We start from the raw sequence: 20,726 nt of genomic DNA on the forward strand, positions 1-20,726 counted from the left end.
GGAGATTGCAACCCTGCCTGCAAACTGCAAACCTGCAGTTTTTTTCACGACCCACGAATATGATCATTATCACTATCCCAGACTATTATTTGCAGGGCAGGAGTGCTTCAGAGCTCCTGTGAGGGCTGAAGCAATGCTGATATACCCATTTATAAACAGGGAAGAGAAATGCCGCTGCTTCCCTGCAGGATTGTGATGCTTACGGGGGGAGCGAGGGCAAGCTCCAGCGGGGTGGAGGGGAGGTGTGTCGGTGGGGGCAGCTGCCTACTGGCAGGATTGCCAAGGACAGCCCTTGTTTCCTGGCGAAATCTGAAATCGGCTGCCCGGGGGCCCGTCCCCGCGGGCTGTCTGGGTTGTGCTGGTGCCGGCTGCGTGAGCTGCATCCCTGGGCAGGAGGCTGCGGGCCGGTCTCGTCCTGCCGCCGGCGGCGGCTGCTGGTGGGGTTCCCAGGGTCAGCCGTCAGCGTTTTGTAACGCGAAGAAGAAATCTGTGCCTTGGGGTTGGTTTAGTAGTCGGAGTTTGCCGGCGCTCCCGCAGGCGCGGAGGAGGGCGGGGGGTGCAGCTGCCCAGGTGACCCTGGGCGGGAAGCGGGGAGGCTGCGGGCCTTGGCCACCGCTCCGCCATCTGCGGTGTCGGGCCGCCATCTAGCGGGCGGCGGCGGGGCTGTGCTCGGCCCGTTGGGCGCGAGGGCAGCCGTTGGGCGCGAGGGCAGCCGTTGGTTTCAAACAGCGAGTGCCTGACCGGGGCTGGTGCCGCTGAGGGTCCAGACGGGTGTGACGAGAGCCGGGCCCGGCGGGCAGGAGCACGGGCGGTGACTGCCCGGCGCGGGCCGGGCGGGACCGCGAGAAGCAGCTGGAGGGGCGGTGTGGTTACGGAAAATCCCGCTGTCCCTCCAAAACCCGGAGGCGGGAGCGCCCGGCGGTGCTGGTCGGTCTACAGCGAGAGACGGGGTGCTGTGCGGCCTGCTGCTCAGGGAGCACCCCAAGCAGGGTAAGCTCATCTTAGCCCCTGCGTGCACCTGGGCCCTGGAAACTCTGGGTGCTTGTCAGTGGTCATTGTGGGTCACTCTCTTCTTGACTTCATCTGTTGTATCTGAAGACTTAATACTTCACAAAATGCATAGTTAAGTTTGGTGCCGAAGGTATCTGGAGAATTAAGTGGTATCCGTATTGCATCCACCATATTCAGTCAGATTAAGCCCAGTGTTGTCAGTCTGAAACTTTCAAGACTTGCACCTTAAAAATCAATGTCAAATGGGTCTTAAGCTTTAAATTATTAATGCAGATACATTTGGAGTTTTTATCTGCCCTGTGAGTCTTGAGCCTTTTAGAGATGCCTCAAACTCTGAAGCCTAATGAGATAACCTGTGGTAATCAGAAGACTCCCAAAGCAGTGCATTAGTGTTAGTCCATTGTTACAAGCTCTTATTTGTAGTTAATAAGCTCCCCTGAATTCAGAAGTAGTAGTTACTAAGCTCACAACATACTGGGGGAAACTTTGCGTTCCACTGAAATGGAGGGAACAGCAAATGTGCCACAGTGCATTGTAGCAGAACTGCAACAGGAGAGAGGGACAAATAAAGGTACTTCTAGGAATACAACCTAAGTTAATTACTGCGGTTGCATTTAGTGACCACAAATAGGACAGGGAATGCAGTAAGAGAAGGGAAAGCAGTAACAGAGGCAAAACCCATTCTCTAAGCTGTTGCCAGATCAGGAGTATGGCAGTTCAGGAAGGTATGGAGCTGCTAAGCTTTGTGCAGCAAATTTTGTTCCCTAACTTGTTCTGGTGCAGAAATTTCAGTAAAGGTGGGCTCTCTGGTGGGCAGGGTTAAGTATACATAACGGTCTGCTAGCCTAGTAAATCCATCGTATAGAACTGATGACCGATAAAATAAGCATAGCCAGCATAGCATGCTGGGGAGAAGAGCGACTTGTACTCCTACACTAACAGATTGGTTGAAATAGCAGGTTTGTTTTCATTCCTCCCCCAGATTAGTGGCTAAAAAACACACTACCTCTCAACAGTAAAACCAAAATACGCATAAAGCAAGGATAATGGTTCATGAAATGTACTGTAGTGCTTCTGACAAATAGTCTGCCTTTAGGTGGCGGAACTAGTTGTGGTCATTTAGTGTCTTTGTCTAAGCAAACTTACTGATTGTACCCAAGTCCACTGAAGCAATTCATAAACAGGAAATACCAATACAGCAGCCAGTAGCGTTTTGCCCAGAGCAACATCTGTGCTCCAAGCTGCTTACTGTAATACTAAACAAATCTGTTGATTTGATAACACAATGTCAAATGGTGAATCTGGATCCGCGTTGCGTATATCCAAGATTAAGCATTTCTGAGTCAAAGCCTTCAACTCCATTAAAAACAAATAGACTTTAATTCTAATCTTGGTATAGTGCTGTTAGTCCAGGGTTACTTTGCTGATTTCACAGATGTTACATCATCTTTATTAACTGGTAACTGAGATGACTGAGGTATGTCAGCCTGAGCTCTAACTCCAACAGCCACAGTTGTCTCAGTTCATTTTCCTACCAAATAAAGTCACACTTCGAATTGCTTAGGGAAGACTGGAGGTGCACAGAATTCATCATGGCACTATTTCCTTGCACAGGAAACCTCCTGTAGGCTGACAATGTTTGAAAAACATACACCTGTCTACAGACTAGCTAAGTGAGAAATGTTGAAAAAAGGCTAGTAAACGTGTCAAGACAAAACAATTACACTTAAATATGATTTTTATTGCTAACAGTATTTTGCTGTAAATTAATAATGAGAATGAGGACATATAGTGAAAGCAGCAGACAAGATAGCGCACAAGAACATGAAAGATCTTGGGGGGGGACATATGCTGCATGCTACCCTCCATGACTTACATGTATCTATCTTAGTCATATCACGAGGAGGAAAAGCCATAAACACATTTGAGGAACATGGGTGTGAATTTCCTTCTTTGCTGAACTTGCTGAGCTGGTTCCATCACCTATTGAATCTCCACTGAAGAACAAACAAAATGAAGCCAGCGTTGCGTGATGTTTAGGGTAGCTCCATCTAGATGCAGCTCAGAATGTGCTTCAGCACTAGAAAAGATGTGTCTTTGCCAAAAGCCAGTGTAGTTGCTCTGTACGTAAACACTTTCCACCCCTTCTTCTCTAGTTCATAAGCCTTTACCTGCTCACTAGAAGAGGCTGGCTCCCTAGCCCCCACCATGTTTAAGCAAAAGAAGCCAATACCTATGTTTTCACATGTAACTAAGAATTTGGGAGGGGGCCTTGGTTCACCTCTTTAACGTGGTCGGACTTAGCAGAAGGCTGAGCATTTCCACGCTGCTCTCTGGAAGCCTGGCTCTGTCCAGCTGTCCATAACTGAGAATCCAAAAGTAACTAGTCACAAATGAACATATAGGCTCGTGACCTCTGTAAGCACTGCTATTTAATTCTGAACAGACTGTAACTGCTATACAACAGATGTAGTCATCCTTAACTGATAGCATACACCACAAAGAACAGTGGCACTGTAGTGGCTGTGGGCGTCCCATAGCTTTAGGGAGGCCAAGTATTGTGCCCCAGGTAGGAAAGCATGTGCTTGGGTGCTGTGCAGATATAACTGGAATGACAGCATCATGAACAGCGCCATTCAGAAACAAACACATGTTTAGGACTATCATTTCAATCTGTTTTGAAAATGATCTTGCCACACCCACTGCCTCTTCCCAACACTATGGTATCATCTATCTGCAGAAGCTGGCATAGCAGTCCTTCCAAGCCCCAAAATCCACTCTGGCCCTGCTCCTTCCGCTCACACCACCATCTACACAAACTGCAGATAAAGGAAGTACTGGACTGGGCAGAGAAAGGCTATTGAGTCTTGACTCTGTATCTGCCTGGACGTTATTATAGCTATGACCAAACCTCTGCTCTGCTCCTGAGCATCAGGAGGTACGGCCATGTCTTCAGAAAGCAAGTCTACGAGCGTTAACACCCAGTGAATTCAAGTGGCTATCCTCATGCTGCTGCATGCTGGAAATGTCTGTGCCCTAAGACATTTCCAATTCTGTTTCTTCAGTGAGATCAGAAAGGCTATAAGCATCTGCAGTAAGATAACTACTCTCTTGATTTTATGCTCTAGCACAGTTTTGTACATTTGCTTTCTAACTTCTAAATGCCTGTGCTACCAGGATAGAAAAGTAGCTCATGATTTTTGTATAACAGCAGCCTATTGTTACCAAGAGGGAACTAGAATTTTCAGCTTCAATTTGGGGTGGTTGTTTTTGGGGTTTTTTTCCCCTTGAGAAGAGGTAAGGTTATTTTTTTTTAATGGAGACTTACTTCAATTTGAACTTTTAAAAACATCATTTCTTGCTTTGAATTCAACCCAGGAATGTTTTGCAATCAACAAAGTCTTTATCTTCTATACCTCACTTGAAGAAACTGGGGACCTAGATACAGTTATCTCCTGAAAGCACAAGAGACATGTTCCTCTGCTGTGATCAACAGCTCTTGGCGGGGGGAAACCACCCCAAAACAACAACAAACCCATGCAGCAAAACTCTGAACTTTTAAAATAAGTTACTAGCTGATTCACTTTGTGTTATTCTTTCACAACTGTTATGAAATTCAAAAGAAATTATGATGATGTTCAATTGCTTTATTCTCCCCCAGCCCTTACGAGCTAAATATCATACAGGGAGAAGAGGAGATGGAGGCATTCTGCACAACTAGTTACACTGCAAAATGCAAACTAAACAGCAATATAGACCTGTAATCAGCTTCAAGGTTATCTCAAGGCTTAAAAAGGGTAGCCATGTTTGTTCACTTAAGTTCCAGACAGTCACCCTCTCCTTCTGACCTCTAGGGTACCAGGCCTCTAGGAGAACTTCAGTAGTGTACTCCCATTTCTTTTGGTTTGGACCAGCAATAGGACACTTTTGCTTCAGTCCTCTTCTGAACCTCCATCAAGTCTGTTCAGTATCTACCACTGGCAGAACATATGCTGCTTGTATTAATCTGTGAAAGGACATGCATGCACATAGATATATGGCTCCGAGCCAAAGTTTCTTGAAAGAAGTTTACATTCCCTGGATTAGGCCCACTCTTAATAATGCAGTCAGGATTACATCTGTCTGTTTCCTTTCAATGATTTCAGTTTGAGTTGGTCCTAAGAGCCATGAAAGCTTAGTGCTTCCTCCAGCTGCTACCCAAACTCTTGTCCAAGACCTCTATTGCTTAAATATGTAGGATAGAACCAAGACAGCTTTAGGATGAAATGGAAAAGGTTGGGGCTTGATGTAAATTTATATGGGTGCAAGTTCTAATCTATTTTCATCTTTCCTGACATACCTGAAATCCCATGAACCTTAAGGAAATTAACCTACTTCGGAATGAAAGCATAAAAAGACTTAACATACTAAACCAGTGTAAGTACAGGAAGCTGAAAGTGGAAGTATAAAAATAAGTCCTCTTACTATAAAGAACTCAACTTAGGCACCCTGCCTCTCTTACCTGAATAAGAAAGCATGTGCATTTCTTCAGAGCTTTCTTACCCCTGCCAAGCACAGCTCAGCATGGATTATAACAGGATACAGTAACAGGCCACATAACACACATAACAGTTGCACTCCACATCACAGTCCATACCACAGCAGTCTGCAAGCGCACACTGTATAAGGAACCAGCCATACAAGCAAAGCCAGCCAGGTTCCTTGGAGTGTTTTCCTTAACAAGTCATGGAGGGAAGAAGAGACCTGCTGAATGTGAGAGGGAAGCGTGCATAGAACAAACCCAGGCTTAGCTGTGCTCAAAACTAGTTGCAAATAATGAACCTGGTTCAGGAAACCTTGGAGGCTAAGAGGGAGACGTTCTATCCTAGCCATGGCAAGGCAGCTGATACCAAAGTGCCTGTGTGCAAGGTCTACTTGTGCTGTTTGTCTTTCCCCCCTTGACTATTACTGCAGAGGGGTTCTGGTAGGCCCAACAGGACAAGTGTTGTTCAAGTTAGTTCTCCTGCAGACTGCAGAGCAACAGCAGTAGTAAGCACAGACACTAGACAATGGCCTCTTCCTCAGCAATGCAGTTGTTACAATGTCTGAGGTGACTGTCCTAGAGACAAGGAAGCACACTTGCAAAGCTAAAGATCTATTACTTCCATCTGACCAGAGAAGAGTGATTCAGGATAAAAAGGGAGGTGGAGCAACAAACATCGGTCTTCCTTGTCATTGGTCATTCACATTTCAGGGAGAATAGAAGAACTGAGGAGTGCTGCCACTTCTTAGCGGTTTGCTTATACATTCTCAAAGACAACTTCACCTGGATGGTGTGAGAGACAGGCATAGGACTCGATCTAAGAAAATACACTACCATCTGCAGGCAAGTTTTAAAACAAAAAAATCCTTGAGCATGGCAGACTACCTAATGCCAAGGAGTTTTTGCTGAGCTGTATGTTTGTCAAGGGAATGTTCAGAAGCCAATAGTACATACACACTAATGCAGGGCTCCTGTAAATCTCCTATTTGGACCAGATTTTAGACCCCCAAAAAAATCCATTTTTTTCTATGGTGTTTACAATAATAGTCTGCTCATAAAGCTAGTGACTGCTACCATGTTACATCAGTGCTCATATTGATCCTTATCAGTACAAATCCTTACAACTCCAAACATCAGAACAGAAATCAAGAGCAGCACATGCCATCTCCAACCACTTAACTAAATGGTGCCTTTAAACTCTCCTTAGTTAAGAATCAGTTATTAAGATGTCACTACTGAAAAATAACTATTGCGTTTCTTAAAGTTTAACAGTAAACAACATTGCCAATATATTATTGCACACAATAAAGGTTTTTGGAACTACAAAGATAAGGAACGGGTAATCTAGAAGACCCAGAATAATGATCCCAGAGCCATTCCAGTTGCTGCTCCAGCAAGCATGCCCAGTGCAAGGTCTCCATCGCTGTCACGGTAACGCTCTCGAATGATGACATGGTTTGCAGGGGGTTGGCCATAAGGTCCTAGGCAATAAGAGATGGTTAGGAGGAAAGCAAAAGAAATTTATATCTTAATACCATGCATTGCAATTTCAAAACATGCCCATTCTCTCACCCTCTTCCTTCCATTGAACACTAAGATGATGTCAGCTACAAAGGTAGAATACATCTCTACTTTGGATTCAGCCTCCAAATTTATTAAATAAATCCAGAGACCTAGCAAACACTTCTAGTTTTGTAACAGTTTAATAGCTGGGAGAAAAGCTCATCACAAATGTAAAACTGAACATCGTTCTGCATTTATATTAGCAAAAAACCTATGAATTACTTGTATCATTCTATCAAATACTTAATGGATTTAATGCAAGAAATGGGTCTAAAAATTGATTCAACCTTGAAGTTAAGGCAAATAGTGTAGTTCCCCCCCCCCCAAAAAAAAAAAAAATCTCTGGCAGCTCTTAAGCCAGTGGTTTGTCAGAAACTGTGTATCAGTTATTTACTCTACAATTACTGCCTACTACTTTAATTCAGCCTTCACATCCTAGACTGATCTGTTGTGTAGTGACAGCTCCTATGTTTCTTTTCAGATGAAGATTGTCCCAGTAGTAAGGAATTAACCTAAGACTCAAGAAACCACCAATTGACCCTTGCTCTGCAACAGACTTGTACAAGCTCCACCTGTCATGTTTTGTGACTTAGCTCCTACCTGCAAAGCAAACATAATAGCATTGCTTTTCCTTCCAGACATTTCAGGAAGATTAAGTATTCTTGAAGATACTGCAATGTTTTTTGTAACAGAAACTGAAGTAATCCAACTAATACAACTGGAAAAGGCTCTCACTGACTCTCAGTGATGCATGACTGGGAACCTCATGAGAAGGATTATGTCAATTCAGAAAATGAACAATGAAGCCAAACATACGGGGTTAAGTTAGTTGCTAGGGGTGAACTTGACCCCTAAGATTTAGTTGCAGTAACCCTAGTGAAGGAAAACATCGAGGCTTGGTTACTATGCTCAACCTATAACTAGTATCTTAACACAGTGGATTTGAAAACTGTTTAGGAGAGTTACTATTTAATGCTGCATTTTTATCACACAGGTTTCTGAGGCTTGATTTTCAAGGCCTGCTGGTAGTTTTAAAAAATGGTTCTTGGGATTTTCAACAAGGTGCTGCTTTTCAGCTGCTGAGAACCAACAGAAACCACCTTCCTCTGTGTTTGTATACATACGATCTGTATCTTGGGACTTCACTAACTTAGATGAGGAAAGCTTGAAAAACTTTAGGCTGATCCACCTCCCTTGCAACAAAAAATGGAAAAGGCAAATGAAACACCCTGACAAATGTCAAATAGGAAAAAAAAAATCTCCCTCAAAACTGAAAAAATTTCTGAATAGAAATTCTTGTTTGCAGAACCAGATCATAAACCATTAGTAAGTTAAATCTTCCAATTTATATTACCCGCACTACTCTAAAGCCCCAATTCTGTAGGACTAGGGCTCTCTATGCAAAGCTAATCCTATATTAAGCTGACTAATCTTAAAAGCACACCCTAAAATGTTAGTCTCTCTCCTCTTTTATTGGGATTGAATGCTATACAAACCTGCATAGAGCAACAGAAGACTTCACAAGGCTGAATGTACTGCCTTACAGCAATTCCAGCATGCAGGGAAGTAACCAGTTACCACCATGCTTTGGGAGTGGATTTACCTTTGAAATTTGCATTTAATTCTGAGGTCATAGCAGAACATCAGTGTTGAAATAATTAAGCTAGGTATAAGAGCAACAGATGAATCAAAAGCTCTATCAATGCCCAGCATGGAGTACTGAATCAATCTTGTTCTGGCTTTTATATCTTTCCGTAGAAAACATGCTGCCTACTATAGTTAGGGAGTTCTGTGTGCTTCAGAAGGAGTTTATGAAGCAATTTTTAAATATGTTGGGATCATATTGGGAAGGTTAAATCACTCAATACAAATTTCACTGCACTCGCTTTTCCTGAAAGGGTAAGGGGACTTGGTTCCAGTTACAAGTCAAGCTTCTTTCTACCACTCTGTTGTGCAGGAATGGTGGGCGGTAAAGGATGGCGATTAATAGAATTAAAGCCAGAAAGACTGACTTAAATAGCTTCTATAGGAAGGTGGAGATGTGGTTGATACCGATTACCTTGGTATGGATACTGATAGGGGACAGCATAAGCTTGGCCGTTGGAGGCATAGAAGACTTGAGGACCCGTAGGGGGATACGCACCATTGTACTGATCGTAGCCATAGCCATAAACCTGGTGAAATTAAAAATGTCCATTACAAAAGTATTCTTTGCTATGTATCCGATTATGCACTTTGTTCAATTGTCCCTCGTTTCTAATGCAGTTGAAGTTTCACTAAAATATCCAGTCTGTACTGATACAGTCTATCTACTCCCTGGAAAGGATTTAGAACAGCTGCTTGAAAAAATAAGTGCTCCTAAGCAGCATTCACTCTCCACCCTTCCCGAATGGTGAATGGCAGAGGCAGCAGCAGCCTTATCAGCTTCTCCTCTCTGCCCTCATGCCAACAACAGCCCTCTGGAGAGCTCAGAAGTGCCAAGTAGGCATCAGCTGATCCCAAGAAACTCCAACCAACTTTCCTTTAGCATACTGCAAGTAAATGTCAGATTCAGGACAAATACTCTGTAGCCATATGTTTTGGAAACAATTTTATTCTCCCAAAGAGGAAGCCCAGTGCTAACCCTGATACAGCTCCCAGTACCACATCTAGTTCTTAACAACTATTTCTAACAGCAAGGGGCTGGAGCAGAGCACCTATAGTGCAACAAGTAATACTACCCCAAACTATCTCTTTTTGTATCACTGCGCGGGAGTCCGAACATCCAGAAATCCCCAATGTATAGTGGTTCAGCCCCAGTGCTGCTCCTTCTCCACTGCAAAAGAACTGTGCATCCAGAAGCTAGAGTTACTGTGTTGCTATGACATCTTGGATACAACAAAATCCTTACGTGTTAAAAGTGACAGCTCCAGTCATTAAATCCTATTTTTAAAACTCCTGATTTTATATCCTTCCAGTGCTTACACAATGTGAAAGCGTAGTCACACCTCCTTATGTTAAAAGCTGCATGGCCGATATTTTTTCAAGATTAGCCAAATAATGTCTGCCCTGTCTTTAAGAAGCTTTATTTTCCAAGTTCACCGAGCAGCCATCCCTTTATATACCTCCCAACCAAATCTGCCTTATCCCTTTCCAAGGAAATCCATCTCAAACAGGCATGGCAGTAGATTGTTAGTGTCTCACTCTCCTTTTGTACAAACGTTAAGGCTGGATCTAACTGTGAAACCCAGCGCTTTGGGAGTACAGTTTGGGTCCTTGAAGGATGGCCGCTTCTGCTACCTTGCCTATTTTAATGCTTCCTGACTGTGGCTCTTACCTCAGGTGATGGTGTGGCATAAGCTGTATAAGGAGGAGGAGCTGAGGAAATGGCTGTCTCATCATACATCACGTCAGATCCCACGTAGCCCTAAACACCATGGAAAGGTAGCAGTTATCACCTTTTCCTACAGACAGCCAGTTAGAGTAGTGCAAGGATTAAAACTTAATGACCCCAAAGAAAGAGTAACCTTTAGATGTGCTGCATGTTAAGAAAGCAGTGAGTACCTTATAAAGCACTGCAAAAAGAAACTGCTTGGAGAGCAGACCTGGGAGAACACAAATGCCTGATCAACCACAGGAAGGACCCATAAAATTTCCTACCTGTGTGTGTGTGCACACACACATGCATACGTGTGCACGCAAGCATACTGACTCCTTCCCTCATTTCGTAGCCTTAGTTTTAGAAACTACCCTCTTGTTCATCCTCCGTTTTCAGATAAAAAAAGTCTTCACAACTAAGCTATCTGCTTCCTGGCACCCTAGAGTGGTATCACCAAGTTCTGCAAGATCAGATAAAGGAAACAAATGCAGTAGCCACAAGTGGCACCTGAACATTTTAGCAGAACACTGTCACAGTTCTTAGCCACCTCTCACTTTCTGGCTGTAAGGACAGTTAAAAAAAAATGCAGTAAGAGAGGTTTAAATGGAGGGATTTGAGGGGCTTCGTTGTTTTTAGGGAATTACTTTGCAAATGCCACTTATAATTCTGGTCCTTTTTGAAGGCAGCCATGAGGCAAAGGTGATTACTTACTTGAATCCATTTACAAGGAGCTCTCAAAGATAATTAAGATTTGTCACAATAGCCTAGTATTCTTACCCCTAATATCAGAAATCTACAGTGATGCTCTTAGTGCCCTATTCCAAGAAAAAAAAAAAAAAACAGCTCCCTTTTTTTAATTCACAAGTGAACGCTTTAATAGCTCAATAGAGAATGCTCTTATTGTCTCTTGTACCTGGACTGTAGAAAGACTTTTGAGGTCATACTCTGGCCATATCCCAGGTCAAGCTTGTGGTGGAGATTCTAAGGATTGCTTGAAAGACACTGTTGAAAGCACTGTATGAAAAGGCAGGTATTTTCACCCCCTGAGAAAAAGTCCAGCAAATGCTCACATCTTGGCAAGAAATGTATTCTGTTCTGCTACAGGCAACTCTGTACAGGCATGACACAAGCCTGCAGGTGTCTGTAAATGAAGCTAGGGTGATCACCATGCTATTCCAGTAAAGTTATGAGGCACTACTAGATGCTCAGTATTTTTGAAAGCTGTGTCAGACACCTACAGATGGACTCAAACCCAGTTACCTGGTTAGTTCAAGTCCTTGCTGGAGACCTTTAATAGCTTTGGGAAGTGCTAAATTATGATACTACTTGTGCAGAGAGCTACCTGCCTTACTTTCAGTAGCAGGGGTCTGCCTTGACTGACAAAGGTGATGGACTAGCAAGTTCTGAATGCCATCTAGCAGGGCTGGTGGCTAAGTGTGAGAGACATGAAAAGCAGCAGCTCCTAACTCCTGAAACTAGGAGTCACCGTTCTCACATGTAAGCGAGATAAAGCCCCTAAGCCTAGAGCAGACAGACCATGACTGTTGTGTCCATGCGTGAGGTCAATTCCTTTACTTCTTATTTAACACCATGAAGCAGCATAGCATAGCTGCAGTCAGAGGCAATCATGTCCAGGGTAGTTTTGCTATGACAAGTATTTGCTTTGGGTATCGACAGATGTAAGTTATATCATATGACAGATGCCTCAGTACAGTGGCAATGTTAATGTGACCCATCAAGAACTCAGGTAGGCTTCTACAAAACCCAGTATTTCCCCATGAAACAGAAACATCTCAAGTTGGTTCAGTCTAGCCATCTAAGGAAAGCTAGTGCTGAAGTGTACTCTGGAAGGCAGTCTGGAGGAAAAACAAGTTAACAATACCCACAAGTGGATGGATGTGGTTCCCCAAAGATACAGTTCTCTAGAGAACTCCAAGACTCACAGAGAGGCTTTTATGATTCCTGCCTGACCTCTTCACTTTCAACGTCTAGCATGCCGATGCAGAGGTAATATACTCCTTGGCATGCCTCCCCTCCAAGCACCTCTTGCTCCTCCCCTAGTCTCTGCCAAGAAGCATCCCACAATGTAATGGATCTACATTAACAAACAGCTTCTTTGCAGTAAGCTTCCTTTAGCACTGCACCTAGTAGGCAACAAACACTAGGAGTGGAAAGTGCATTTTTACTGCTTGCAGAAGATTTACTTTTTGCCCACAGCCTCAGTGCCCACTTCCCTTACAGACCAGCTTCCCAAACATTCACTTCCACCCAGAGAAATCATTCCCTGAAATCATTCACTTCCACCCAGCATGTATCTGCCTGGTCTTGGCTGCAAGGATGATCTGTGCTTGTGATCATTCTTCTCCCCACCCACAAGCCTTACCATCATGCTCATGACCCTGTTTTTCTCTAGCAGAGAAGAATGGACCATGATTTCAGAAGTAAACTGCTGGACTACAGCACACTGATGTGCTGCTTCTCTATCAGTATAAAGTCGAGGTAGTACACTTACTGTGTTTGTTCTGGCGTCCTGGAGAGCAATCTTCCATGCCCTGCAAAAAAACCCCCATTGTTTAGTGCAACACTGATAAAAATTAATGCCACTTGTTCTTTTTAGGACTATGAAAAACCCAAGATTAGCAACTAAAGGTATTGCAGGAGCAGAGTTTAAGATACTGCATATGTCAAAGCCTAATGATACACTAAAATGAATGCACAAAAGTGTTACACCAAGATTGAGAAATAATTTCTTTCTGTGCAGAGCTGAGAAGGAATGAGGAGGCACACAAGAAGGAACAGATGCAATTTTACAAGTCCTCACTGCAAGCACAACAGCCAGGTAAGATGCAGCCATGCTCAGGATAAGGAAATAGGAAGAGATGCACCAGGGAAGTTGTATCTCCTGCCTGAACAGTTGCATCTGTGGGTCTTGACGCTAATACAGTTTGAATAGAAGGTACATATACTTCACACAGATACTCCCATGCCATATGGCTGGGAGCATGCTTGATGCACCATGCATACTTGGCAAACACTGATGATAGAAGCTATCTAATCATACATAGCCAAGCTCAGTTGAGAGTTCACAATAATGAGTATTATTCCTTTCACTACTGATTGGGATGTCTTTGGGCTATGCAGGGTCAGGTACTACTTCAAGAATGGGAAAAGTGAAAAAAAAAAATCTGTTCAGCATGTCTTGGATTAACCATATTAATAAGATTCTTATACTCCTCCTCAACCTTCGGTGTTTTCAGTGACTTAACCTGCAGTTAGTTTGCATGAGCTAGACAACTTCTTACAGGAGAGCTGTATTTTTTGTCACTGAAAGCCTGCTTTTACCTGCTTGAAAAATTTCTTAAAATGTGTCTCTGAATGTCTGAAAGAAGGAAATGAATTAGGGAGTAAAAGAAAAAGAAAGATAAAAGAGGAAGAGGCAGCAAAACCAATACTCTCTGGCAGACTTACAGGCAGTCATCTGCACTCTCTGCACAGAGGTTGACTGTCTTCCCATCACGGCAAACAATCTGCAGTAAACAGTCCCTCTGCTTCCCCTCTGGAGGCTGGAAATCTGAGTCAGAAAAAAGAGACGAGTTATGAAATATCTGTAACCAGAATTTCATGATCGCATTTACAAGAAGGGAGACAGTTTATGCAAAAGTCTGGACAAAATAAACTAAGGCCAGTTGTAGCTGCTTTCCATGGCATCAGCACAAATTACAGAAGGAAATAACCTGTTCTTGCTCTTTAGAGTGTCCTGAAAGTAAGTAGCTCTGAACATCATTCCTAAGAAATGCAAGTGTCTTACAGTAGAACCAATCCACACTTAGCAATAAGTACTCTCCAACACTTGTGTCCTTCACTTGTGTCAGCATCAAGTGGAGTACTAACAAATACTGGAAGTGAACTTAGTAATACTTGAAAAAAATCTTCTGAGGTTTCCCATTTCTTGTCCTGCCTCTCGCTCCAGCTAGCACTACAGTTACACCAGTAACAGTCTATCATCAGACACACAACTCTACTGTGAACATGCCATTCTCACATGCATGTCTGCCACCTGCGTATGTGGCACCCTGTCCTCACTGAGTTTTAAAAGGAAGTACCAAACCCTAACTTAATCTGCCCATGGTGATACCATGCCCTGGGTACCAAATAAGGAAATTTAGTAGTTGGTTAGGTTGTATGGGGTTTTTTTTTGGGGGGGGGGGGATGGGGGATGGTGGGGTTTTTTAATAACAATGAAATTGCGCACTTCTTGGACACGTTTACTTCTGCAGTAGTGTTGTAAATGGCATGCTGGGCAGGCACTGATGTTGTAAAGAATCTCTGAATATACAGATCCTGAAGGTTTCATTATTACCTCGACATTCGGTCCCCACTCTGAGATTGATGCAATGTATTCGCATGTGAATTTTATCTTCTATATCATGGCGATTTTGATCATCATAGAATATTAAGCGGCCATCAGACCACAGGTCAAACCAGTTCTTCTTCCAACGCCGTAAAATAGTACCTTAAAAATCAGACAGTCACTTTTGAGGGTGCATATTGGGAAGTATTTGTGTCCTAGAGTTAATAAAAAGTAAACCAAGAAATCCTTCACAGTTGCCCCAGACATTCTGAGGTGCCAAGCAAAATCCTGTATTACGATATCCCTGCTTCAGAACGTTACAGAATTGGGTTCCATATTTTATCTAGTATTCAAAGTCACAACTGAGTTTATTTTAAGTGCATAACTTGGCGCTTTAGTTCTAACTTGCTGCAAGAACAAGCAGAGGGCATGACTAATTGAAGACATTAATTTAAGGTGTCAGGTAAAGTTTCCAAGTCTCCACTTATACAGCACTAATTACAGAGCAGCATCTTAAGCTGAATGCCAGTCAGACACCTCAGGTATAGTATATCCTGTTTCCCACTGGTATAGCCAAAAGGTCACATGGAACTGCTGTCATGACAGCTCATTTTGTGAAGGGTCCTTAAGGTTAAAAAAAACCCCAAAACAACGAAAAACAACCCACAGAGCTAGAGACTTGTTTTAAGAAAGACCTGGGAATTACTAAGTTGCTCTGATGTGTTTTGAAGAAGTTAGACACAGCGGGGAGAACAGGAGGTAAAAGGCCCATGACTTACTTTGCCGGAGCAGCCATCCACTCTTCACAAATGCCATTGTTGCTTAATCTAGTGGACAGAAGAGGAGGGTGAGGGGGAGAAAAGCAGTCTTCAGTATTTCACAATAATACATTAGAAAGAGGCATTTCAAGGTATAATATCATACATTATAGCTGTGTGTACCCAGCTAGTATTGCAGAGAGACAGGGTAGATCTCAGCTGAAGATACTCAGTATGGCACAACTAGTATTCTAGGACTTAATAAATGGAACAAATGTGCAATTGTAGCAATCCAACATGACTATCAGAGACCACTTTTAAATTTAACTGGAAAATGCACAAGCTTACTCTTGCAATATGGGGAAGAGACAGGCTGCAGTGACTGCTTCCTGACTCACCACCAGTTCTGTTCAAAGTTGTTCTCTTGACATACGTGTGCTTCCTGTATTCTGCAGTCACAAGTTACTAAGCACCCTCACTTCTTCCCTATCTCCCTTTTTCTGTACTTCCTCCTCTGTTTTTTTCGTTCACTGGCTCAAAGTCCAGCTGAACCAAAAGCTGAAGTAGTTTAATCTTAAACAGGAAGGAGGAAGCTGTTTTTATGACTTATATTTCTTCCAAATCGTCACTAGCTCCCTCCAAGATGAATTGAAATAAGTTAAGCCCATAAAGTGAGATTCTCATTTCTCCTCAACTTTTAAATGAAGCTTGAAATGGCATGGGAAGGACCCTGCATTAAATTCAGGTTATCACACATAACATTAAGCACTCGGCCACTGCACTCTGGTTTATGAGCATGCTAAAGAAAAGAGATCAAGCATAAGATATATTGGAGGATGAGTTTTTATTTTATAGCATAATGGTGTTCTGACTATTGTTCTAAAATGGATTAATAAAAACACAGCTATCTGGATGCAATTGAGCTAGAAAAGCAAGACCAGAAGCATTTTAAGCTTCCCTTGAGAAGGCTGCCTTTTTTAGAAATTATTTGTGGGGCTTGTAAGCCAATATGTGAGACATACTTAAACCTACCAGACAACATTCTACTTGTAGCAGCATAAGAAGAGAAGGGGAATGGTGGCATAGTAGATTTGATAGCCAGAGGAACTCCGATGAGGAATGTGTTTAAAGCTCGGGGCGGGGGTGGAGAAAAGAGTTTTGTTATTTTCTAGTAAAATATGAAGTTAGTAAGCATCCACTTATTTTCTCATAGATGTATATATGCCATCTGTTGGATATTACTTGATTACTTGTAGCTGTGTTCTCTTCACAATACTGAGCAAATTCTGTAACACACAAGCAAAGACTATAGCCAGCAGGATTTCATATTGAAGGTATGCCACATCCAGCACAAGCTCGGGTGTGATGGTGAGAACCACCTGTAGGTAAAGTTTAAACTCCAAGATAAACGTCTTACTTTTGTAAGCTTTTGTACCAGCTCGCTGGGAAAACAAACATTTAGCTGACAGCCCACTGAAAGGGAGTGTCAGACTCCTATCTGGCTTCAGTCCTGGTCAGCAGGTTCTGTTCTGAGGTCTAAGCATGCCGTTGTCACTTGTCTACAGAGGAAGAACTTCAGAACTAGAGGCCAATTTATTCTTCCTAAGTCACAAAGTGGTACAAAGGACCTGAGCCTCATTCTCCCACCACCCCAGTATATGCTCCTCTCCCCCTAGATTCTCCTTTACGAGCAAATAGTTGTCTTGCTTTGTTTTCAGAGGAATGGGTCTCTCCAATGGTGCTTTCATGTCTTCCAGTTTGCCCACTAAGGTGAAATCACGGTAGGTTTCCACAGACCCGTTAATAGTCAGTCTAAGAGCCAATAAAGAACTTGCATGAACTTCAGTTCTGCCGCAAGTGCTAGATTAGGCCATTGAATGTTTGTTGCTGCCTTTAAACCTACTCTGTTACACAACAGCGTAATTAGATTAACTTAGACACATAAAGGGGAAGAAATGAAGAAAACTTCTCTTGACAAATTAAGCTTTGCCTGTCATTACAGAATGCCTCACCATCCAAGTCCCACATTACAGAATGCCTCACAGCTGTCTAGGGCTACAACAGCAAGAGGCTTCAGCAGCTGTACAGCACCTGTACAGCACCTTGCATGTAAGCCCAGATTCAACAACTACGTATTCCCAACACAGAATTTAAGCGCCCAAAACTTCAGCTCTGGATAGAAAGCAAGGAATCACACAGAACAATCTGTCAGCACTGAAGTAGGAGGTGCAAAAACAATTAGATATTCTTCTCTGGTCCTTTTTAGGCACAAGCACTCACTTGAAGTCCAATACAGTATTCACAACCAACCCACATTATGTTTAAAAGAGTATTTGCAGAGCTAGAAGATAGCCTGGCAAGATCAGTTGCAACTATTATTTGCTTGTTAAACTAGCTCAGTGCAAACCAACATGGAAAATGGGATTTAAACAAAGATATCAAAGATCAATTTATCACCAACCTCAACAGATGTTCCTTGGTGACTGAAATCTAAAAGTAGTAACACCCTAAACTGAACACAAGTTAGGAGTAAATGCAGCAAAGGGGTGGGGCTATTCCTTCCTGCTCCCTGGAACAGCAGGTTTTTGCACAGAATATAATGTGGAATATCCAATAGTCTATTCCAGTTGGTTTCTCATTCTCAAACCCAGGTGGCTGGTAGGAAAAGCAAACTTCAAAACAAATGAAGTGTTTCTATGTGCAGCTTGTAATTACTAGAACAATTTTGGTTAACGCAGTCAAACTAGCAATGGACCCAATTCTGCAATCCATGTAGATGGAAAGGGCTCAGCCACACAGACCTAACTACAGAGCTGAGTCCCAGGCAACCAGCTGTGCCCACCGACACCTCACTGTTACTTTATTCCCAAGACATCAGGTACAGAACTACACAAAGCTCAGAGAACTGTTCAAGTGTAACGCTATTTGCCCCCCTCCCCCTTAAAACAAAGCAAGTTTTGTATTTTTGGAACTTTCTGACTCTGCAACTAGCTACATGCAGGCTGTTTTTCCATGAAGTTGTGTTTATTTTAACCAATGCCTAGTTCTAGTGAGAGATGTGGCTCCCAGTTCCAAGCCTGTTCATTCGTGAGCGGGGCACTGCTCTGGAACAGGCGGTGTGGAGAGGCACCGTCCCTCTCCCCCGGGGGCCGCTCCCCGCGACAGGCCTCCTGGGGGCAAGTGGGGCCCGGGCCCGGGCTCGCTCCCTCCCTCCTCTCCTGCCCCGCCGTGACGGCCGGCAGCTTGCCCGCTGCTCCGCCTGGCCAAGGCAAAGCGGCAGCTCCGCTGCCCGCGTCCCCCCGGGGCGCTCGCACCCTCCCTCCCCGTCACCCGCCGCCGGGCAGCTGGCTGAGCGCGGCTGGCTCCCCCCGCAGAGGCCGCCGAGCCCTGCCGCGAAAGCTCCCTCTCACTCTCCGCGTACCCGGCAGCCGGGCCGACAACAGGGGCTCCGCCGGGGGAGCCCCTGCCGGCCGCGGCAGCTCCGGGCCCGCCGACGCGCCGGCCCCGGCCTGCTCCGCAGCCGCGCTGACCTTTGCGCGGCCGCCGGGCCGAGCCGGGTCGGGTCGAGGCGGGCAGCCGCACAGAGCCGTGCCGCTCGCCGCCCCCCGCCGCCGTGCCCAGGCGGTGGCGGGGCGCCGCTGTACCTACCTGCCGCTGCCGGCCCCGCTCCCGCTGCCGGCCCCGCTCCGCCAGCGGGCAGCGCCAGCCGCCTCCTGACGTCAGTCCGCCGCGCTGCGCCGCCCCGGCCCCGGCCGCGGCCCCGGAGGCCGCAGGGCCCGGGCTCCCCCCGCCGCCGAAGCCGGGGCCTTGCGGGATGCGCCGGCTTTTCCGTGGGACCCCGCGGCGTTTGGTGGGAACGTGCATGTCCCTGTTCGAATCCCTCCATGGGGAGAGTGTGGCGCGGGAGAGTGACCCAGTTACGCTTAATGTCGCCTTCCCCCAAGACGCGCAGTTCCTCAGTATTTTAAATGCACCCCCTTCTGCACGGGTTAGCAGTTGGCACAGGGTCAGCCCCATCACGCTAAGACATTTAGGCTTCTTTCTTTTCTTCCTGTCATATTTACAATGATTATAAAAGGGACAATTTCTGATCTCATGCCATGGAACTGCAACAGAGAATGACAGAGTCGCTTTGTCGAAGCAGTCACAGAAATATTCAAGGCCAGAAAAAGCCAGCTAGTCTGTGATCTCCTATATAAAACAGAAACTGCATCTCAGTGATTCTTGCATGACAGCTCTAAACTCTATTTGGGTCAGTGCTGCCCGCACACTGCAAAATCTGAACTGATGGAGAATGCACTGTGTCACTAGTTAATTACCTTCACAACTCAAATTGTGTTTTCCATTTCTAACCCAAAATATATGAGATAGTTACAGTTTAAAATGAGGAAAACCTCTTACGGAGATGTAGTATTTCCCCTGGATGATGGAACTTCCTATTAGACCTTTTCCCAGGCTCATCCTGGTAACGGAGGGAATATGACTCCTATCATCACAGTAAGTAAAAAGAAAAAATACAGGTTGGCTTCAGTCTGTTTTAAGACTGGACAATACAGAAACAGTATTCATCATAGTTACAATTTCACTTAATCTGTCAAGAAGCTCCTAGACTTCCTCCTACCCATCTATTCTCTCTTCTTGAACACAACTGCAATTCAAACTAGAAATTACATAGAAAGCCTGTGATAGTGTAGTTCGTGGCTGTATACGTAGCCATGCTTTGATATATCTTTGAAATACCATAAAAGAGGCGAAGGCAGAACAGGAGGGATAAAGAGAGATCATCTATCTGTGAATAGAACTGCAGGTTTCAGAAACAACCAGTAAATGAGATTTATGTAGATCAAATTCTGTTTATGTAGGAATCCTTTCTCTGAGGCTAAAATTGTTCACCTTTCATTGCTGAAAAAGTATTTTCAGAAACTTGGAGGTATTGGGTTAGAGGTGGAAGGTAAGACAATCCTTAGACTGGGGGAGAGAGCAGTTTTCTTCTGGAACAAAAAATACTCCTCTTGAGGATTTGGGAGCCTCAGCAGATCCTATCCTTGGCGAGCAGTCACTAGGGGACAGCTGCCTTTTTGGCATGTGTTCAAAGTGTTGGCTGTCTGAGTTCGTATAAGACTTCAGTTTTCAGATTAGGGTTAAAACCATTTTAAAATTAAT

At 44.2% G+C, this 20,726-nt stretch overlaps 1 protein-coding gene across 1 annotated transcript; it reads right to left on the reverse strand.

Annotated features, from left to right (window-relative positions):
• Nucleotides 1-2,737: 2,737 nt before the first annotated feature.
• Nucleotides 2,738-19,242, reverse strand: PLEKHB2 (pleckstrin homology domain containing B2). Its single transcript, XM_059822604.1, has 8 exons — nt 19,212-19,242; nt 15,585-15,632; nt 14,815-14,967; nt 13,923-14,025; nt 12,967-13,006; nt 10,413-10,502; nt 9,156-9,270; nt 2,738-7,014 (listed from the first exon to the last, which is right to left on the reverse strand). Exons 2-8 carry the CDS (start codon nt 15,619-15,621, stop codon nt 6,878-6,880), a joined length of 675 nt encoding a protein of 224 aa, XP_059678587.1. The 5' UTR covers nt 15,622-15,632; nt 19,212-19,242; the 3' UTR covers nt 2,738-6,877.
• Nucleotides 19,243-20,726: the final 1,484 nt, after the last annotated feature.

This window comes from Gavia stellata, chromosome 11 (genome assembly GCF_030936135.1).
Source record: "Gavia stellata isolate bGavSte3 chromosome 11, bGavSte3.hap2, whole genome shotgun sequence".
Lineage (NCBI taxonomy): Eukaryota > Metazoa > Chordata > Aves > Gaviiformes > Gaviidae > Gavia > Gavia stellata.

What these genes read in the sequence shown, in the direction of transcription:
- PLEKHB2 (XM_059822604.1), bottom strand. Translation starts at nt 15,621, where the DNA reads ATGGCATTTGTGAAGAGTGGATGGCTGCTCCGGCAAA. An exon ending in TGGATGGCTGCTCCGGCAAA is followed by an intron (nt 14,968 to 15,584) that starts GTAAGTCATGGG and finishes CTGATTTTTAAG; the next exon opens with GTACTATTTTACGGCGTTGG. An exon ending in GAGAGTGCAGATGACTGCCT is followed by an intron (nt 13,007 to 13,922) that starts GTAAGTCTGCCA and finishes GTTTTTTTGCAG; the next exon opens with GGCATGGAAGATTGCTCTCC.